This window comes from Scyliorhinus torazame, chromosome 13, assembly GCF_047496885.1.
Source record: "Scyliorhinus torazame isolate Kashiwa2021f chromosome 13, sScyTor2.1, whole genome shotgun sequence".
Classification (NCBI taxonomy): domain Eukaryota; kingdom Metazoa; phylum Chordata; class Chondrichthyes; order Carcharhiniformes; family Scyliorhinidae; genus Scyliorhinus; species Scyliorhinus torazame.
In genome coordinates, this window is record NC_092719.1 from 228,638,131 (window position 1) to 228,657,313 (window position 19,183).

Here is a 19,183-nt window from a genome sequence, read left to right on the forward strand (position 1 = left end):
TGCCTGGGGTTCTTTTCATATTACGCCCAGTGGGTCCCCCAGTACGCAGACAAGGCCCGCCCCCTAATACAGACCACGACCTTCCCTCTGTCGACAGAGGCTTGCCAGGCCTTCAGCCGCATCAAAGCGGATATCGCAAAGGCCACGATGCGCGCCATCGACGAGTCCCTCCCCTTCCAGGTCGAGAGCGACGCCTCCGAGTAGTAAAGGTGTGGAATGCCCTGCCTGCAACAGTAGTGGACTCGCCAACATTAAGAGCATTCGAATGGTCATTGGATAGACATATGGACGATATAGGAATAGTGTAGATGGGCTTTAGAGTGATTTCACAGGTCGGCGCAACATCGAGGGCCGAAGGGCCTGTACTGCGCTGTAATGTTCTATGTTCTATTTTTATTTGAATGGGTGTAAATTGAGAGAGGTGGATACTCAGCGAGACCTTGGTGTCCTTGTGCATCAGTCGCTGAAAGTAAGTGCGCAGGAACAGCAGGCAGTAAAGAAGGCAAATGGCAAGTTGGCCTTCACAGTGAGAGGATTTGAGTATCGGAATGATCAGCCGTGATCGGAATGAATGACAGAGGCTGGAATGGCTGATTGGCCTCCTGCTTCTATTTTCTATGTTTCTATTCTCACGTTAGCCGGCTGTGGCTAGTGGGGTACTGCAAGGACCAGTACCTGGGCCTCAGCTGTTCCCAATATATATCAATGATTTGGATGTGGGGACCAAATCTAATATTTCCAAGTTCACAGATGACATAAAGCTAGGTGGGAATGTGTGATATGAGAAAGGTAGAATGCAGGTACAGGTGGGTTTGGACAGAGTGGGCAAGAACATGGCAGATGAAATAATGTGGAAAGATGTGAGTCGTCCACTTTGGTCGAAGGGAGAGTGTTTTGTAAATGGTGAGATTAGAAAGTGTTGATGTATAAAGTGTTTCCTCATCTCACTAAATCACTGAAGGATAGCATGCAGGTGCAGCTAGGAAGGCTAATGGAATGTTAGCCTTTATCGCTAAGGGATTTAAGTACAGGGGTAGCAAAGTCTTGCTTCAAACTTGGTTAGACGGCATCTGGAGTAGTGTGAAGTTTTGGTTCCCTTACCGTAGGAAGAATATTATTGCTATGGAGGGAGTGCCACAAAGGTTCACCTGGTTTGTCCTGGGGATGGCAGGAATGTCTTGTGAAGAGTGAGTGGGGCAAACTGGGCCTTTATTCTCCAGAGTTTTGAAGAATGAGAGGTGATCTCATTAAAATCTGCAAAACCCTTAGAGTTGGACGGGGTAGTTGCAGGTAAGATGTTTCCCCTGGATGTTGGATCTAGAACCAGTAGACACAATTTCAAAATAAAACCACTTAGGACCAAGTTAAGGAGCAATTTTGTTACTCAGAAGGTGAGCCTTTGGAATTCTTTATCACAGAGAGCTGTGTAGCTCAGTCATTGAGGATGTTTAAAGTAGAGATTGACAGATTTCTCTAAATACCAATGACATAAAGGGATATGGGGATAGTGTGGGGCAAAGGCCTAGAAATGGATGATCAGCCATGATCTTATTAAATGGCCAAAAAGGCTCAAAGCGCTGACAACCTGTTCCTACATTCCTATAAAACATGAACACTGGCCGATGACACCCCCCCCACACACACACACCCTGTTACAAAGGACACTGGCCCCTGGTGACAAACACATATTGTTCCCTGACCCCATGACACTGATGTACTGTATGTTTTGTGCTATCTTGTTGCTTTCAGCTGTTTGGTTTTATTTGCAGGCATCTCTGAGTCAGCAGGGTTTAATGGCCCTGTCAGTTCATGTTCTACTTGGGGCTGTGTGTTTGATCATCGTCCTCATCACAATCTTCTTCACCGAGCCTAAATTTGTTTGGTTCGTTAGAACTCAATTCCTTTCCCAGGACAAGAAAGAAACATAGGATTAGGAATGAAAGCAGTGGAACGATTCGAGAGCTGCGGAGATTGACAACAGCAGTCCTAAGGGGGCAATGGATTCAAGTCTCACATTTCAATCATTATAAAATCACTGAAATGAAAAGCAGTTGTTCTGGAAAACTTCAGCCTTTGTGTCTGTGACACTAGTGCTGGGTGTGTATTACTAGAATTTGATGACATTTGCTTGTCAATTGGAACATTTTATTGGAGGTGGGGTTTAGTAGAAAGGGGAAGCATCAGACTGATTCACCCAGACGAAATTGATAGCAGCTACTCTTACATCCCAGGTTATTTCTGGTTCTTTTTAAAAATAAATTTAGAGTGCTCAATTCTTTTTTTCCCAATTAAGGGGCACTATAGCGTGACCAATCCACCTACCCTTCACATCTTTGTGTTGTGGGGGGTGAGACCCACGCAGATACGGGGAGAATGTGCAAACTCCACACGGACAGTGACCCGGGGCCGGGATTCGAACCCGGGTCCACAGCGCTGAATTTCTGGTTCTAATTGAAATTATAAATAAACCGGCCACAAGGGGCTGGATTCGTCATTATTGAGACTATGACCCCCACGCCGGCTACAAGCGGTTGGGTTTTACTCCTGAAATTCCTGCAAAAAAGTCAAACGAATTCCCAGCCCAGCAGGGGGCTAGCAGGAAACCCAGAGTGAATCTCGCAGCTTTTGCTGCGGATACGGGCCCCTGCACTTGTGGGTCAGAGGCCGCGCACGTGCATGGCGGCGGCCTCCAGCAGCCACGCTGCGCTCCATGGTGGACTCGGACCGCGGAGCCAGACCGAAGAAAGAGACCCCCCGATCGGCCGCACGCCCGACCCTCAACCCCCCGCACATTAAATCTCCAGCCGCCTTTAAGCCCCCCCCCCCCCCCCCCCCCCCGGGTCTCTGATCTGCCCGGCCCCAACCAGGGCGGCCGTGCACGGAGACCGCAGCCGTCACGCGAGCATCCCAACCGGCAATAGGTGGTTAGTTCCACGCCGTCGGGAATTCGGGTGGTTGGGAGCAGAGGATTGCTGAGCAGGCCTCTGGCAATGGCCCCCCGGCGGCGTGGCGTACTCCCTGGTGACGCTGATTTTCGGTGCCCGGAGAATCGCCGAACCGATGCCAAGCCCCATTACGGCGTCAAACTGGATTCTCTGCCCCGGCACCAGACGTGATTTTGGCGTCGGGCTGCAGAGAATCCAGCCCCAAGGTCTTTATTGAAATTCTGACTATTATCAGCCTCCTGTTCATACTTCATATCTGTACAGTACAGATGTGTAGGATAAAAGGAAGATGGGAATTAATGGTGAGGGTTTCCAGTGTTGTGTTTATTAGGAGGAATGAGCTGCACGGTGGCACAGTGGTTAGCACTGCTGCCTCATAGCACCAGGGAGCCGGGTTCAATTCTGGCCTTGTGTGACTGTCTATGTGCAGTTTATACGTTCTCCCCGTGTCTGCGTGGGTTTCCTCCGGGTGCTCTGGTTTCCTCTCACAGTCCAAAGCTGTGCAGCTTTGGTGGATTGACCATGATCAATTGCCCTTTAGTGTCCAGGGTTATGGGATAGGGTGGGTGAGTGGGCTCACTCTCATTTCTTTTGGAAAAAAAAAGGCTAAGACATAACCTAATGGAGGAATTTAAAATTCTGAAAGGTTTTGATCGAGTAGCAGAGAGAATATTTCTTCTTGTGGGAAAGAGCACAACTAGAGGCCATTAATATAAGATAGTCACCATGGTAGAAGTCTATAATATGAGGGGCACGGTCAGAGTAGATAGTCAGAAGCTTTTTCCCCGGGTGGAAGAGTGAATTACTCGGGGACATAGGTTTAAGGTGCGAGGGGGTACGAGGGAAGGTTTTTACACAGTGTAGTGGGAGCCTGGAACTCGCTGCCAGAGGAGGTGGTGGAAGCAGGGACGATAGTGACGTTTCAGGGGCATCTTGACAATTACATGAATAGGATGGGAATAGAGGGATATGGTCTAGGGGGTTTTAGTTTAGACGAGCAGCATGGTCGGTGCAGCTTTGGAGGGCCAAAGAGTCTGTTCCTGGGCTGTACTTTTCGATGTTCTTTGAAATCTAATTAGGAAATTCAGACGAAATCTCTTTACCTTAAGGGTGATGAGAATGTGGAACTCGTTACCAATGGGAGTGGTTGAAGCAAATAGGATAGCATCATAAAATGCATACAGTGCACAAGGAGGCCATTCAACCCACTGTCTCTGTGCTGGCTCTTCTGTTTTCACCCTGCCCCTAAGCATGTTCTTCCTTTTCAGATAATAATCCAATTTTCTCTTGAATGCCTCAATTGAATCTGTCTCCACCACATTCTAGGACAGTGCATTCCAGATCCAAATATCCCGCTGCAGTAAGGTGTTCCTCGTGTCTCCATTGCTCCTTTTGCCAATTAAATCGGTCTTTTCTGGTTCTCAATCCTTCCACCAAATGGGGACAGTTTATCTACTCTGCACAGACCCCTCATGATTTTGAAAACCTTTATCGAATCTCTTCTCAAACCTTCACTTCTCTAAGAAAAACAGTCCGAACCTAACCAATTTATCTGTTTTTCTGCATCCTCTCTAACGCCCACACCTAAAATGCGGTGTTGAGAACCGGATGCAATACTCCAATTGAAGCCAAACCAGTGTTTTGTAAGCAATAGTCACAGGAGAATAACTTTTCCCACCACGAGTGGCTCAAGCCTGGAATGCACTGCCGGGAAGTGTGGTGGAGGCAGATTCAATCAAGCTAGTCAAGAGGGAATTAGATGCAGCACGGTGACGCAGTGGTTAGCACTGCTGCTTCACGGTGCCGAGGTCCCAGGTTCGATCCCGGCTCTGGGTCACTGTCCGTGTGGAGTTTACACATTCTCCCCGTGTTTGCGTGGGCTTCACCCCCCACAACCCAAAGATGTGCAGGGTAGGTGGATTGGCCATGCTAAATTGCCCCTTAATTGGAAAAAATGAATTGGGTACTCTAAATTTATATTTTAAAAAACAGTGAATTAGATGACTATTTGAAAAGAAACAATGGCCCCTAACTTCCCCAACGTCGGATTGGGGGAGTATCCCAAAGCTGGGGGTATTTACCATGTTTATGTTGCTGTTATTGTTATTATTATAAAAACTACAAATACCGTAATAAAATGTTTTTTTAAAAAAAGATGTGCTGGGGAATCCTCCGAGGTTCCTAGGTAAGGGTCTACCCGGCAATTGTCCAAAACGTGAACTTCCTCCAAACAATTGCACTGGGCTGGGAACCCTCTGATTTAAATCACTAACTCAGGTGGTTCTGCCAGTTTGACACCAATAATTACTCTGAAAGAGAAGAAATAAAAGCACTTCTAACTTCAGTGTAACTATTTTAAACACCCATATCAAGCCCTGCTCAGGACCCCACATCCCCGACCTCCCCAGGGGACATCCCACACCCTCCCAACTAAATACCCCACCCCCCACTGTATTCCCTCCACCCGCATGGGATTCCCCAACCCCTTTGACCTAACTCCCCCAACATTATTGGACCCGACCCCCCACCAACCTGACCATCCACAACCCATCTTGCACACCCCTCAGTGTCCGACTCCCCCACAATGTCCATCTCTCGACTCCCCTCCCTGATGTCTGACCCCCCCCCCCCAATATCCCGACTCTCTGTTCACCCTGCCCCGCCCCACACATCCAAACATCCCACCCCCACATATCCGACTCCCCCTGATGTCTGAACTGCCCATCCCCCGATTTCCAAGACCCCCACATGTCTGACTCCCATCCCATTCACTTACCTCACACACTTACCTTTTCAATGGGACCTTTAAACTCACCTGCTTTCGGGTAACTAGTGCTGTGAAAAAAGAGGTGTGTCCTCTTTCACTCCACTTCTTTTACACTTTGCTGCTGGAGCCAGAGACGCTGTTTGCTGCCTGAATCTTACCCGGCCTGAGTCAGGAAGGTCAGGCGAGACGGGCAATTCAGAATTTAAATGCAGACACATTTGTCCGGTGTGAGAATCCACCACTGATTGGACCATAACCTCCTCGGAGTGGCGATGTATAGGGTTAAGGGGAGGAGGCAGGTGAATGGCATGCTGTGAAATGCTCATTCGGAGAGTTGGTGGGACATAGGTCGATTAGCTTTCTGTAATAATTCTGTGATTTATACAAGTTTAACATAACTTCTTTGCTCTTGTATTTTATACCATATTGATAAAACCCAGGAATTGTACATTTAATTAATCGCACACTCAACCTGTTCTGCCAGCTTTGCTGATTTATACATGTATACAGCCAGGTCCCTCCTGCTCCTGCACCACCTTTAGAATGATACCCTTTATATTGTTTCTTGGCATCTTCCCACCAAAATGAATCATTTCACATTTATCTGCATTAAATTTAATCTACGCTCATTCCACCAACCTAGGAAGATGGTGGTATAGCGGTATTGTCGCTGGATTAGTAATCCAAAGATTCGAGGGACAAGGCTTCATCACAGCAGCTGCTAGGGTTTAAAGGGCTGCTGCCTCACAACGCCAAAGACCCGGGTTCAATTCCGGTCTTGGGTTACTGTCTGTGTTGAGTTTGCAATTTTTCCCCGTGACTGCGTGGGTTTTCTTCGGTTTCCTCCCACAGTCCAAACATGTGCAGGTTAGGTGGATTGGCTGTGCTAAATTCCCCTTAGTGCAGATTAAGTTACAGGGGTGGGGCGGATGTGAGAGTGGGCCTGGGCAGAAAGCTCTTCCGAAGGGTTGCTGCAGTCTTGATGGGCCCAATGTCCTCCTTCTGCACTGTAGCGATTCTATGATTCTGTTCTTTTGAGGTTTTACACTATCCTCCTCATGGTTCAGAATACTTCCAAATTTTGTATCATCTGTAAATTTTGGAATTTTGCCCTGTATAGTAAGTTTTCAGTAATATATATCAGGAAGAGCAAGGATCCCGATATTGATCCCTGTGGAGCTCCAGCCTGAAAAGCAATTGTTAATCATTACTCTGCCAATTTAATTAAATGTTGCTCCTGTTCCTGTCTGAAAGATTCCCCACCACTGACCTTAATCTGACTGATCTGTAGTTGTTGGGCTTATTTTGACACCCTTTTTTGAACAAAAGTGTAAAGTTTATAATTCTCTTGCCCTCCGACCCGAGTCTAAAGAAGTTTGGAAAATTATGGCTTAGTGCCTCTACATTTCACCCACTTCCCTCAGTATCCTTGGATGCCTCAGCCCTGATGCCATTCAACATTTAAGTGCAGCCAGCCCATCCAATACCACCTCCTTATCAATCTTAAACTCTTTGAGGGTCTAAGCTTGTTCACAGTGACAAGTGCAGAAACCTTGTAAAGACAGATGCAAAGTATTTAATACCTCTGACATTCCCCCTGCATTTAGAATGTAGAACATAAAGTGAAACCAGGAATAAGCTGTCTGGCCTCTCGAACCCAAATGTAAATCCCCCTTTCAGCCACAAATCTGCTTTATTTCTACTTTTATCACCCTTTACTGTTAATATGCCTGTAGAAGAATTTTATTTTATTTGGCCGTATCTTCCAATACACGCTCTTTGTTTCTTTTATTTGCTTTTTCAGTTGCCCTCTGAACCTTCTGCCAAGTACTCGGTGTATTTTCCACTTGACATCTGTCAGAAACTCACTTTTTCTTCTTCATATTCTTTCTTTGCATTTCTCCTGGTTCTTTTCATAGTCATCTAACCCTTATGAAGCAATGCTCCCCTACTGACACTATCCACTGAGCACAACTCATTTCCAGGAACCATGTCCATCAGTGCCTCAGTGGACTGGACACACACTGCAGTAGAAAACTTTCCTGAATCAACTCCAGGACCTTTTGTCCCTCTCTACCCTTTACACAAATAATAATAATAATTGCTTATTGTCACAAGTAGGCTTCAATGAAGTTACTGAAAAGCCTCTAGTCTATCCCAGTCTATTTTTGGATAATTAAAGACCCTCATTTTAACAATTCTATCACTCTTGCACTTCTCTGTAGTTTCCTTGCAAATTATTCCTTCACTTTCTGACAAGTTGGTGGCCTATAAACTACAGAGCAATGCAACTGCATCTTTTTTATTCCTTAGCTCTAGCCAAATAGATTCTGCCCTTGACCCTCCTGGACATCCTCTCTGTCCAGCACTGCAATACTCTCCTTAATCAATACCACCACTCCTCCTCCTTTTCTTACTTTGCTATCTTACAGGAATACTTAATACTCAGGCCAGACCTTTTTTTCAGCTCTCTGTCTTTCTGTTGTCCACTGATTTAGCAGATTGGGTCTGAGCTGTCCAATGAGTCTGATTGAAAACCAAGTGCAACATAAAGCAGACTGAATATGATAAAGAAACAAATGAGCAGCTCTCAGCGTTGATTAAATCACTAACCTCAAATGGTTTGTTTATTTGAAGAGTTTGGACAATTCGATCTTCTTTCCAATCAGGTGCTTTTCTCAACCAAACACTTTCTAGCTTCATAATTCAAATCCACTTGGTCAGTGGGATGCAAAATCAGGAAGTGACCTTAATTATTTTGGTTTTAATCATATATAAAACTAAACCGGATTTCTTCACTCCAGGAAGAACATTGAGGTTTCATAACATTAGCTTACAGCTGTTCTCACTTTAGGATCAAAAGCCATTGGCTGCAGAACTTTTCTCATTTACTGAAGACGCTCTTTGGCTGATCATCTGCTCCCTTTGTGAACGCTGTCTCTTGTCCCGTTCTCGTGCTGCTGAAGACAGAAGGAGCAACAGCACCTTCCTGCTCTGTTAGTACAAAAAACAGAGTCACAGAACTGTGCCACTGATCCAGGCAACCAAACATAAGATTGTAGCAAAACATGGGCAAGGCACAACAATACTTTTATAAATGACCTGGAGGAGGGCTTAGAAGGATGGGTGAGTAAATTTGCGGATGACACTAAAGTCGGTGGAGTTGCGGACAGTGCGGAAGGATGTTGCAGGTTACAGAGGGACATAGATAAGCTGCAGAGCTGGGCTGAGAAATGGCAAATGGAGTTTAATGTAGAAAAGTGTGAGGTGATTCATTTTGGAAGGAATAACAGGAAGACAGAGTACTGGGCTACTGGTAAGATTCTTGATAGTGTGGATGAGCAGAGAGATCTCTGTGTCCATGTACATAGATCCCTGAAAGCTGCCACCCAGGTTGATAGGGTTGTTAAGAAGGCGTACGGTGTGTTAGCTTTTATTGGTAGAGGGATTGAGTTTCGGAGCCATGAGGTCATGTTGCAGCTGTACAAAACTCTGGTGCGGCCGCATTTGGAGTATTGTGTGCAGTTCTGGTCGCCGCATTATTGGAAGGATGTGGAAGCATTGGAAAGGGTGCAGAGGAGATTTACCAGGATGTTGCCTGGCATGGAGGGAAGATCTTATGAGGAAAGGCTGAGGGACTTGAGGCTGTTTTCGTTAGAGAGAAGAAGGTTAAGAGCTGACTTAATTGAGGCATACAAGATGATCAGAGGATTGGATAGGGTGGACAGTGAGAACCTTTTTCCTCTGGATGGTGATGTCTAGCACGAGGGGACATAGCTTTAAATTGAGCGGAGATAGATATAAGACAGATGTCAGAGGTAGGTTGTTTACTCAGAGAGTAGTAAGGGCGTGGAATGCCCTGCCTGCAACAGTAGTGGACTCGCCAACATTAAGTGCATTTAAATGGTCATTGGATAGACATATGGATGATAATGGAATAGTGTAGATGGGCTTTAGATTGGTTTCACAGGTCGGCGCAACATCAAGGCCGAAGGGCCTATACTGCGCTGTAATGTTCTATAACACCATCCTACAAACTGGAACGAAACAAGAAATAGGAAGAGGAGTAGACCATACAGCTCATTGAGCCAACTCCACCATTTAATATGGTCATGGCTGATCTTGGGGTTCAACTCCACTTCCCCGCCTGCTGCTCCCTGTATCCCTTAATTCACTGAGAGACCAAAAGTCTGTCCATCCCAGCATTAAATGGATGTTCTTGGGAAACCCTCCAATGGATGGAGGGAGTACAGCAAATGTTTACCAGGCTGATTCCTGGGATGGCAGCACTGTCATATGCGGAGAGACTAAATTGGTTAGGATTATATTCATTGGAGTTCAGAAGAGGGAGAGGGGATCGCACAGAAACATACAAAATTCTAACCGGGTTAGACAGGGTAGATACCGAAAGAATGTTCCCGATGGTGGGGGAGTCCAGAACTAGGGGTCATAGTTTGAGGATAAGGGGTAAACCTTTTAGGACTGAGGTGAGGAAAAATGTCTTCACCCAGAGAGTGGTGAATCTGTGGAATTCACTGCCACAGAACGTAGTTTGAGGCCAAGACATAATGTAATTTCAAGAAGGAATTAGATACAGCTCTTGTGGCTAAAGGAATGAAAGGATACAAAGAACAAGACAGCACAGGAACAGGCCCTCCAAGCCTGTACCGGTCGTGATACCACCCTTGGCCAAAACCCTCAACACGTTCTTGTGTCGTATCCCTCTATACCATCCATGTGTTTGTCAAGATGCCTTTTGAACACTGTTAATGTATCTGCTTCCACAACATTCCCTGGCAACAAGTTCCAGGCATCCACCACCCTCTGTAAAAAAAACAACAAAAAAAACTGCCTCGCACATCTCCTCTAAACCTTGTCCCAGGGACCTTAAACCTATGCCCCCTTGTGACTGATCCCTCCACCCTAGGAAAAAGTGCCTGCCCATCCACTCTATCCATGTCCCTCATAATCTTGTAGACCTCTATCAGGTCACCCCTCAACCTCCGTTTTTCTAATGAAAACAGTCTGAGTCTATTTAGCCTCTCCACATAGCTAACATCCCCAGACCAGGTAACATCCTGGTAAACCTCCTCTGCACCCTCTCCAAAGCCTCCACATCTTTCTGGTAGTGTGGTGACCAGACCATAGAAGCTGGTGGCATGGTGGGACAGTGGTTAGCACTGCTGCTTCATGGCGCCGAGGTCCCGGGTTCGAACCTGGCCCCAGATCACTGTCCGTGTGGAGTTTGCACATTCTCTCCTCTGCGTGGGTCTCACCCCCACAACCCAAAGATGTGCAGGTAGGTGAATTGGCCACGTTAAATTGCCCCTTAATTGGAAAAACAATAATTGGGTACTGTAAATTTATTTTTTTAAACTCTCAGAGAAAGGCATGAATTAGTTAAGGATAGTTAGCATAGATTTGTTAAAGGAAGGTCTTACCTCACAGATTTGATTGAACCTTTGAGGAGATGTCAAGAAGGGTTGATGGAGGTAGTGCAGTGGATGTGGTACATGGATTTTAGCACACTTTTCTAGTCCTGGCAACATTCTTGTAAGCCTCCTCTGCACACTCTCCAGAGCAATAACAATAAAGATTAATATTATAACATCCTTTCTGTTATGTGGTCTTCCTTCCTTGGCAGAGGTATAGAATATAAAAGTAAGGATATAGTGTTAGAATTGTGTAAAACACTGGTGAGGCCACAACTGGAGTATTGTGTGCAGTTCTGGTCACCACATTACAGGAAGGATGTTATAATATTTATCTTTATTGCCAGGAGAGATTGGATAGGTTGGGGTTATTTTCCTCAGAACAAAGAAGGCTGAGGGGGTGACTTAATTGAGGTGTACAAAAATATAAGGGGAGGTGATAGAGTGGAAAGGATAAAATAGTTTCCCTTGGTGGAGAATTCTAGAACCGGAGACATAGATTCAAGATAAGTGGCAGAAGGTGTGGAGGGGACGTGAGGAAGAACCTTTTTACACAGAGGGTAGTGGGAGTCTGAAATTCACTGCCCGAGTTGGTGGTGGAGGCAGAGACTCTTTTAAACCGAACCTGGATCGCCACCTTAACTGCTGTAAACTACAGGGCTGTGGGCCGGGTGCATGGAGGTGGGATTAGAAAGGGCACCTGCGGGTCCTCAGGCTGGCACGGACAAGAAGGGCCGAATGGCCTCCTGTGCTGTAACTTTTCGATGACCCTACTTCCATTACTGATTGTATTAGATTTACTGCTGATGGTCTAGAGCCTCATGGGTGAGGATTGTTTACTGTTCAGAGACCTCCTCCCAGAAGAGAAGGTATTTTGTGCTGTTATTGACCGGTAAACTTGAGGCAAACTCAGCGACTACGGGAATTGAACCCGCACTGCTGGCCTTGACTCTGCCTCACTAACCAGCTGTAGAGTGGAGTGAGCTAAACCAGAAGGTGTCCCTGTAGTGTAGGTACATCCACTGTGCTTTCAGGGAGGGAGTTCCAGGATTTTGACCCAGCCACAGTATTTATTTTGGTTTTAAGGGCTAGAGGCGATGAGAAAGTACTTGGACAAATTAACGCAGATTCATGGAATGGTTATGAGATAGCGAGAGAGAAAATCCACTTCCAGATTCAGGAATAAAAATTACATTTCAATAACTGAGGAAATAAATTGATATCAAAAAGAAAATGCTGGAAAATCTCAACAGGTCTGTAGGAAGAGAAAAGAGCAAACGTTTCGAGTCCAGGTGCTATTTAAAAATCCAACCTGGGTTTGTTCAATTCAGCGTTGGTCAGTTTCACACTTTGTTACAAAAATTAATGGACATAAAGACAAGACATTCGAGAAACCAGTAAACATTCGGGCATCAGAAAGGTCAAGAGCCTTCGCTCCTATTTGAACCCCTCACTTTCCCAGGAGCGGTTTTATTTTCAGGACTCACCGCATTGCTGGAGAACCCGGTAGGTTTTGGACTGGATTTTCTTTTCACTTCCCAGTTTATTCCGAGCCCCTTTAATATCTTCTTCCTTCATCGGTGGCCGTTTCTTCTTAACAACGTGCGCTTCCTAAATGGCACATTTTACAACAGTTTGAAAAAATACATTAAATGGTTCAATAAAGAAGCGGAATACAGGCGGAATGAGGAATTTCTACCTGCGACATGGCTTTGGTCTGTTCAAAGTTAATCTTCCAGAAAGTGTCGGTTGGAATCCGCGGTTCAGCTCAATTGGCTCCGAGTTTTGTTGCTGGTAATTTTCTAATTCTGGAGCCGGGAATGAGCTCAGAGTCTGTCACCAGCCGCTTATTATTAACCATGATTCTTCTGTGTAGAATTTACTGAACCTGTTTGATGTTTGCAGGCAGCTGCACAGCCTCACTGGGAGGAAAGTTGCAGATTTTTGGCACATAGATTCCATCGAGTTTGCAGCCCAGAAACAGACCCAGATCCTAACTCCAAACCAGGTTCAATGTTCTAACTGTGATGAAGAGAAGTTGCTGGGGGGGGGGGGGGGGGGGTGATGGATTGAACTCTGGGTTTATTCCGAGAACTAAATTGAAAAGTGATCATCAGCTGCTTACCGTGGGGCAAGATTGAGCAAATCTGACTGCTGCCCAATCCCAAATTCAGCTGCTGCTCCTGACTCAGTCCCTATCTATGGCTCTGACATTTAGACACTCTTCCCAATGTTTGTACCTTATTTAACTTCATGATCAATATATTCAGCATGCTTTTAGTTGACAAAATCTTGTCATCTTCACTTGTGCTTGGTGATCGGAAACATTCCCTGAGACAAGAGTCATAACCCAGGATTGAAGAATATCACAATCAACCAGTTTAGTCCACTTGTCCAGACAAGGAGGCTAAGAACACTGACATCCAGCGTCACTCACATGTGATACCATGGAAACACCCAATCGGTGGCAGCATTGGGGAAGGGGGGAGAGTTAACATTTCAACTCCAAATGATTGTTCTTTGTAACTCCAGGATTAACTGTTTATCAAACTGATAGTCATTACATTTATTTCCTGGGACTTCAGATAAAATGCCATCCCCTTGTTGGATCCCAGAAAGGGCTCCTGGAAGACAAAGAAAATGAAGCTCTCAGTGGGGCAACAACACTCCTCAAGTTCCTTGATGAAGGATGCCTCATAACATAGTGGGAAACAGCAGAGGCATTTGCCTTCACAAAGGAAATGGTGACACAGATATAATAATCCAGGAGGAACACAGATACTGGTTGGGATAATCATAGAGAGAGGAAGTACTCGAAGGATTGGAATCCTTGAAAGTTGCTAAGTCACCAGGGCCAGATGGATTGTTTCCGAGGCTACTGAAGGAGATCAGGGAGGAGCTGGCAGTTGCTCTGATTGTTTTCCAATTCTCACTAGATTCAGGGGAGGTTCCGGAGGACTGGAGTAATGCAAACATGACTCCATTGTTTAAAAAGGGATCAAAGGAAATGCCAAACAATTAAAGAGTTTGTCTTACGTCAATAGTGGACAAATGACTAGACTCAATCCTGAGAAATAGGATTAACTGTCACATAGAAAGGCATGGACTAGTTAGGGATAGTCAGCATGGATTTGTGAAAGGAAAGTCTTGTCTCACAAATTTGATTGAATTCATTGTGGAAGTGACAAGAAGGGTTGATGAAGGTCGTGAAGTGGATGTTGTGTACATGGATTTTAGCAAGGCATTTGACAAAGTTCCACATGTCAAATTGGTCAAGAAAGTGAAAGCCTGTGGGATACAGGGCAATGTGGCGAACTGGATAAAAAGTTGGCTTAGTAACAGGAAACAAAGGGTAATAGTCGATGGCTGCCCTTGGAATTGGAAAGATGTTTCAAGTGATGTTCCACAGGACCCGGTGTTGGGACCCTTACTGTTTGTGTTATATATTAACAATTTGGATGTGAACGTGGGGAGCACGACTGGGAAATCTGCAGACAACACAAAGATTGGCCAAGTGGTGGACAGTGTAGAGGATAGCTATAATCTCCAGAACGATATAGATGGAGTGGACGATGAAGTGGCAGATGGAATTTAACAGAGAAGTTTAACAGATCGGGTACAGGAAGGTGGGATTAGAAAGGGCACCTGGGGACTTCTGATGGTGTGAGTGGCTGCACGTTTGGTGGCTCCCACTCGTGGTGGACTTTTTGGGCCTTTCCCCGGCTAATGGCTGGGCTGTGAGATTGTAAAAGGTGCAGGAGAGGTGGAAGGAGAGCGTGTCCCACCGGTGTATGGATTTGTGGACCAGAAGTGGTCGAAAAAGGAGGGAACAATCATCAAAAGCTGGTGTGATGCTGGTGAGAAGTGCATTTAGGGAGGTCAAACATTTGTAGGGTGTACACAATAAATGGGAATATACAAAGGGGTAAATGAAGGTGAGAGATCCTGGCGTACAAGTACACAGGTCCTGAAAGACAGCAGTTCAAGTAGACAAGGTTGTTAAGAAAGCATATAGAATGCTCTCCTTCATTGGCTGAGGTATAGAATATAAAAGTAAGCATATCATATTGGGATTATATAAAACACTGGTGAAGCCACAACTGGAATATTGTGCGCAGTTCTGCACACCACATTACAGGAAGGACGTTATTGCTCTGGAGAGAGTGCAGAGGAGGTTTACAAGAATGTTGCCTGGGTTAGAAAAGTGTAGCTATGAGGAGAGATTGGATAGGTTGGGGTTATTTTCCTTGGAACAAAGAAGGCTGAGGGGTGACTTAATTGAGGTGAACAAAATTATGAGCGGAATTGCTAGAGTGGACAGGATAAAATTGTTTCCCTTAGTGGTGAATTCTAGAACCAGGGGGACATAGATTCAAAGTAAGTGGCAGAAGGTATAGAGGGGACGTGAGAGAGAACCTTTTTACACAGAGGGTAATGGGAGTCTGGAATTCGCTGCCCGAGTTGGTGGCGGAGGCAGAGACCCCAAACTCTTTTAAACCGTACCTGGATTTGCACCTTAAATGCTGTAAACTACAGGGCCATGGATCGGTAACAGGAAGGTGGGATTAGAAAGGGCACCTGGGGACTTCTGGTGGTGGCAATGGTGTGAGTGGTCGCACGTTTGGTGGCTCCCACTTGTGGTGGACTTTTTGGGCCTTTCCCCGGCTAATGGCTGGGCTGTGAGATTGTAAACGGTGCAGGAGAGGTGGAAGGAGAGCGTGTCCCACCGATGTATGATTCGTGGACCAGAAGTGGTCGAAAAAGGAGGGAACAATCGTCAAAAGCTGGTGTGATGCTGCGACACAGAGGAAGATGATGGAGGGTCAGGGACCGATCCTGCCCACCCAGTGGTCAGACGGAGCAGCTTCCTCCATGAGAAGTTTAGAAGAAGGTGAATTTTCAATCAGCTTTAAACAAAGGTTCTACTTGTAGCTACTTGCAGCTGTAGCTTGTTAATTAGTTAATTGGATTAGGCCAGTTTTCAGAGGCTAGATTCACAGTATAAAAGTGAGCCAGCTACAGTGCAGACTTTGTTTGCACTGAGTGCTGAATGTGGGTGCATTTGAGTGCTATAGTGAGAGTTTCATGACTGAGGGATAATAAGGGTTCATTTTTATCTAAAGTCTAAACTTTTATTTAGTTAATTAACTTAAAAGTTGCTGTTTGGTTCAGAAGAAGGTGAATTTTCAATCAGCTTTAAACAAAGATCCTATTTGTAGCTACTTGCAGCTGGTGCTTAATTAGTTAATTGGATTTGTCCCGTTTTCAGAGGCTAGATTCACAATATAAAGGTGAACCAGCTACAGTGCAGACTTTGTTTGCACTGAGTGCTGAATTTGGGTGCATTTGAGTGCTATAGTGAGAGTTTGGTGACTGAGGGAGTAAGGTGAAGAGGGAGCAAGGTGCTCCTTTCATTTCATTTCCTCAAAGAGCGTGAAGGGAGCCGGGAGTTTACAGAGAGTGCAGCTGACTGGGAGCAGAGTCGGAGGGCGGAGTTCCAATTGGTCAACAGGGTAGCTATATTCTGTAAGGTAAGAGGGGATGGAGGCTAGGGCAGTTGCATGCTCGTCCTGTAGGATGTGGGTGGTGAGGGATACCACCGGTGTCCCCGCTGACTATACCTGCGGGAAGTGCACCCAACTCCAGCTCCTCAGAGACCGTGTTAGGGAACTGGAGCTGGATGAACTTCGGATCATCCGGAAGCAGAGGGGGTAATAGACAAGAGTTACAGGGAGGTAACCACACCCAAGGTACAGGACAAGGGTGGCTGGGTTACAGTCAAGGCAAAGAAAACAAACGGGCAGACAGTGCAGGGATCCCTCGTGGCCGTTCCCCTTCAAAACACGCATACCATTTTGGATGCAGTTGGGGGGGGGAGGGGGTGGTGGATGACCTACCAGGGGAAGTCCCTAGCGGCCAGGTCTCTCGCACTGAGTCTGGCTCTGGGGCTCAGAAGGAAAGGGAGGAGAATAGAACAGTGATAGGAGACTCAATGGTCAGGGGAGTAGATAGGAGATTCTGTGGTCGCGAGCAAGACTCCCGGAAGGTATGTTGCCTCCCGGGGGCCAGGGCCAGGGATGTCTCGGATTGTGTCTTCAGGATCCTGAAGGGGGAAGGGGAGCAGCCAGAAGTCGTGGTGCACATTGGTACCAACGACGTAAGTAGGGAAAGGGGTGTGGATGTAATAGACAAGTTTAGGGAGTTAGGCTGGAAGTTAAAAGCCAGGACAGATTGAGTTGTCATTTCTGGTTTGTTGCCGGTGCCACATGATAGCGAGGCTAGGAATAGGGAGAGAGTGCAGTTGAACACGTGGCTGCAGGAATGGTGTAGGAGGGAGGGTTTCAGTTATTTGAATAATTGGAGCGCATTCTAGGGAAGGTGGGACCTGGACAAGCAGGACGGGTTGCATCTGAACCAGAGGGGCACCAATATCCTGGGAGGGAGGTTTTCTAGTACTTTGTAGTTTAGTCGGGTAGTTTAGTTCTAGATTGTAGTTTAGTCGGGCAGCATGGTTGGCACGGGCTTGGAGGGCCGAAGGGCCTGTTCCTGTGCTGTACATTTCTTTGTTCTTTGTACCCTTCGGGAGGGTTTAAACTAATTTGGCAGGGGAATGGGAACCGGATTTTAGTCCAGCAACTAAGGTAGCCGATGTTCAGGACGTCAAAATGTGTAGTGAGGCAGTGGGGAAGGTAACACTGACAAAGGAGAGTACTTGCAGGCACGGAGATGGGTTGAAGTGTGTATACTTCAACACAAGAAGCATCAGGGTGAACTTAAGGCATGGATCGGTACTTGGGACTACGATGTGGTGGCCATCACGGAAATTTGGATAGAAGAGGGGCAGAAATGGTTGTTGGAGGTTCCAGGTTATAGATGACTCAATAAGATTAGGGAGGGTGGTAAAAGAGGTGTGGGGGTTGCATTGTTAATTAGAGATAGTATAACAGCTGCCGAAAGGCAGCTCGAGGAGGATCTGCCTACTGAGGTAGTATGGGTTGATGTCAGAAATAGGAAAGGTGCAGTCACCTTGTTGGGAGTTTTCTATAGGCCCCTCAATAGCAGCAGAGATGTGGAGGAACAGATTGGGAAACAGATTTTGGAAAGGTGCAGAAGTCCCAGGGTAGTAGTCATGGGTGACTTTAACTTCCCAAATATTGAGTGGAAACTCTTTAGATCAAATAGTTTGGATGGGGTGGTGTTTGTACAGTGTGTCCAGGAAGCTTTTCTAACACAGTATGTAGATTGTCCGACCAGAGGGGAGGCCATATTGGATTTGGTACTTGGTATTGAACCAGGGCAAGTGATAGATTTGTTAGTGGGGGAGCATTTTGGAGATAGTAACCACAATTAAAGAACAAAAAAAAGTACAGCACAGGAACAGGCCCTTCGCCCCTCCAAGCCTGTGCCAACCATGCTGCCCATCTAAACTAAAATCTTCTGCACTTGCTGGGTTCATATCCCTCTATTCCCATCCTATTCATGTATTTGTTAAGATTCCCCTTAAATGTCACTATCGTCCCTGCTTCCACCACCTACTCCGGCAACGAGTATCAGGCACCCACTACCCTGTGTGTAAAAAACTTGCCTTGTACATCTCCTCTAAACATTGCCCCTCGCACTTTAAACCTATGCCCCCTAGTAATTGTCCCCTCTACCCTGGGAAAAAGCCTCTGACTATCCGCTCTGTCTATGCCCCTCATAATTTTGTAGACCTCTATTAGGTCGCCCCTCAACCTCCGTTGTTCCAGTGAGAACAAACCGAGTTTATTCAACCGCTCCTCACAGCTAATGCCCTCCATACCAGGCAACATCCTGGTAAATCTCTTCTGCACCCTCTCTAAAGCCTCCACATGTGGTGACCAGAATTGAACACTATCCTCCAAGTGTGGCCTAACTAAGGTTCTATACAGCTGCAACATGACTTGCCAATTCTTATACTCAATGCCCCGGCCAATGAAGGCAAGCATGCCATATGCCTTCTTGACTACCTTCTCCACCTGTGCTGCCCCTTTCATGGACCTATGCACCTAGATCTCTCT

The 19,183-nt window shown here is 46.1% G+C and overlaps 2 protein-coding genes across 4 annotated transcripts in view; one reads left to right on the top strand and one right to left on the bottom strand.

The window, feature by feature from the left end:
• rft1 (RFT1 homolog) overlaps nucleotides 1-8,684 on the top strand; it is a 131,729-nt gene extending 123,045 nt beyond the window's left edge. For both annotated transcript variants that reach the window (XM_072473149.1, XM_072473152.1), the window contains one exon: nucleotides 1,770-8,684. In XM_072473149.1, coding sequence (XP_072329250.1) covers nucleotides 1,770-1,928 — 159 coding nt within the window. In that variant the 3' untranslated portion in view covers nucleotides 1,929-8,684. The remainder of the gene's footprint in view (nucleotides 1-1,769) is intronic.
• LOC140388664 (musculoskeletal embryonic nuclear protein 1-like) lies at nucleotides 8,309-13,531 on the bottom strand. 2 transcript variants are annotated; one of them, XM_072473156.1, is made up of 3 exons: nucleotides 13,385-13,531; nucleotides 12,632-12,755; nucleotides 8,309-8,706 (listed from the first exon to the last, which is right to left on the bottom strand). In XM_072473156.1, the coding sequence occupies exons 1-3, from the start codon at nucleotides 13,415-13,417 to the stop codon at nucleotides 8,597-8,599; spliced, it is 267 nt and encodes an 88-aa protein (XP_072329257.1). In that variant the 5' UTR covers nucleotides 13,418-13,531; the 3' UTR covers nucleotides 8,309-8,596. The 2 variants fall into 2 exon arrangements, with proteins under 2 accessions (XP_072329257.1, XP_072329258.1); XM_072473157.1 differs by lacking the exon at nucleotides 13,385-13,531 and adding an exon at nucleotides 12,844-13,147.
• Nucleotides 13,532-19,183: the final 5,652 nt, after the last annotated feature.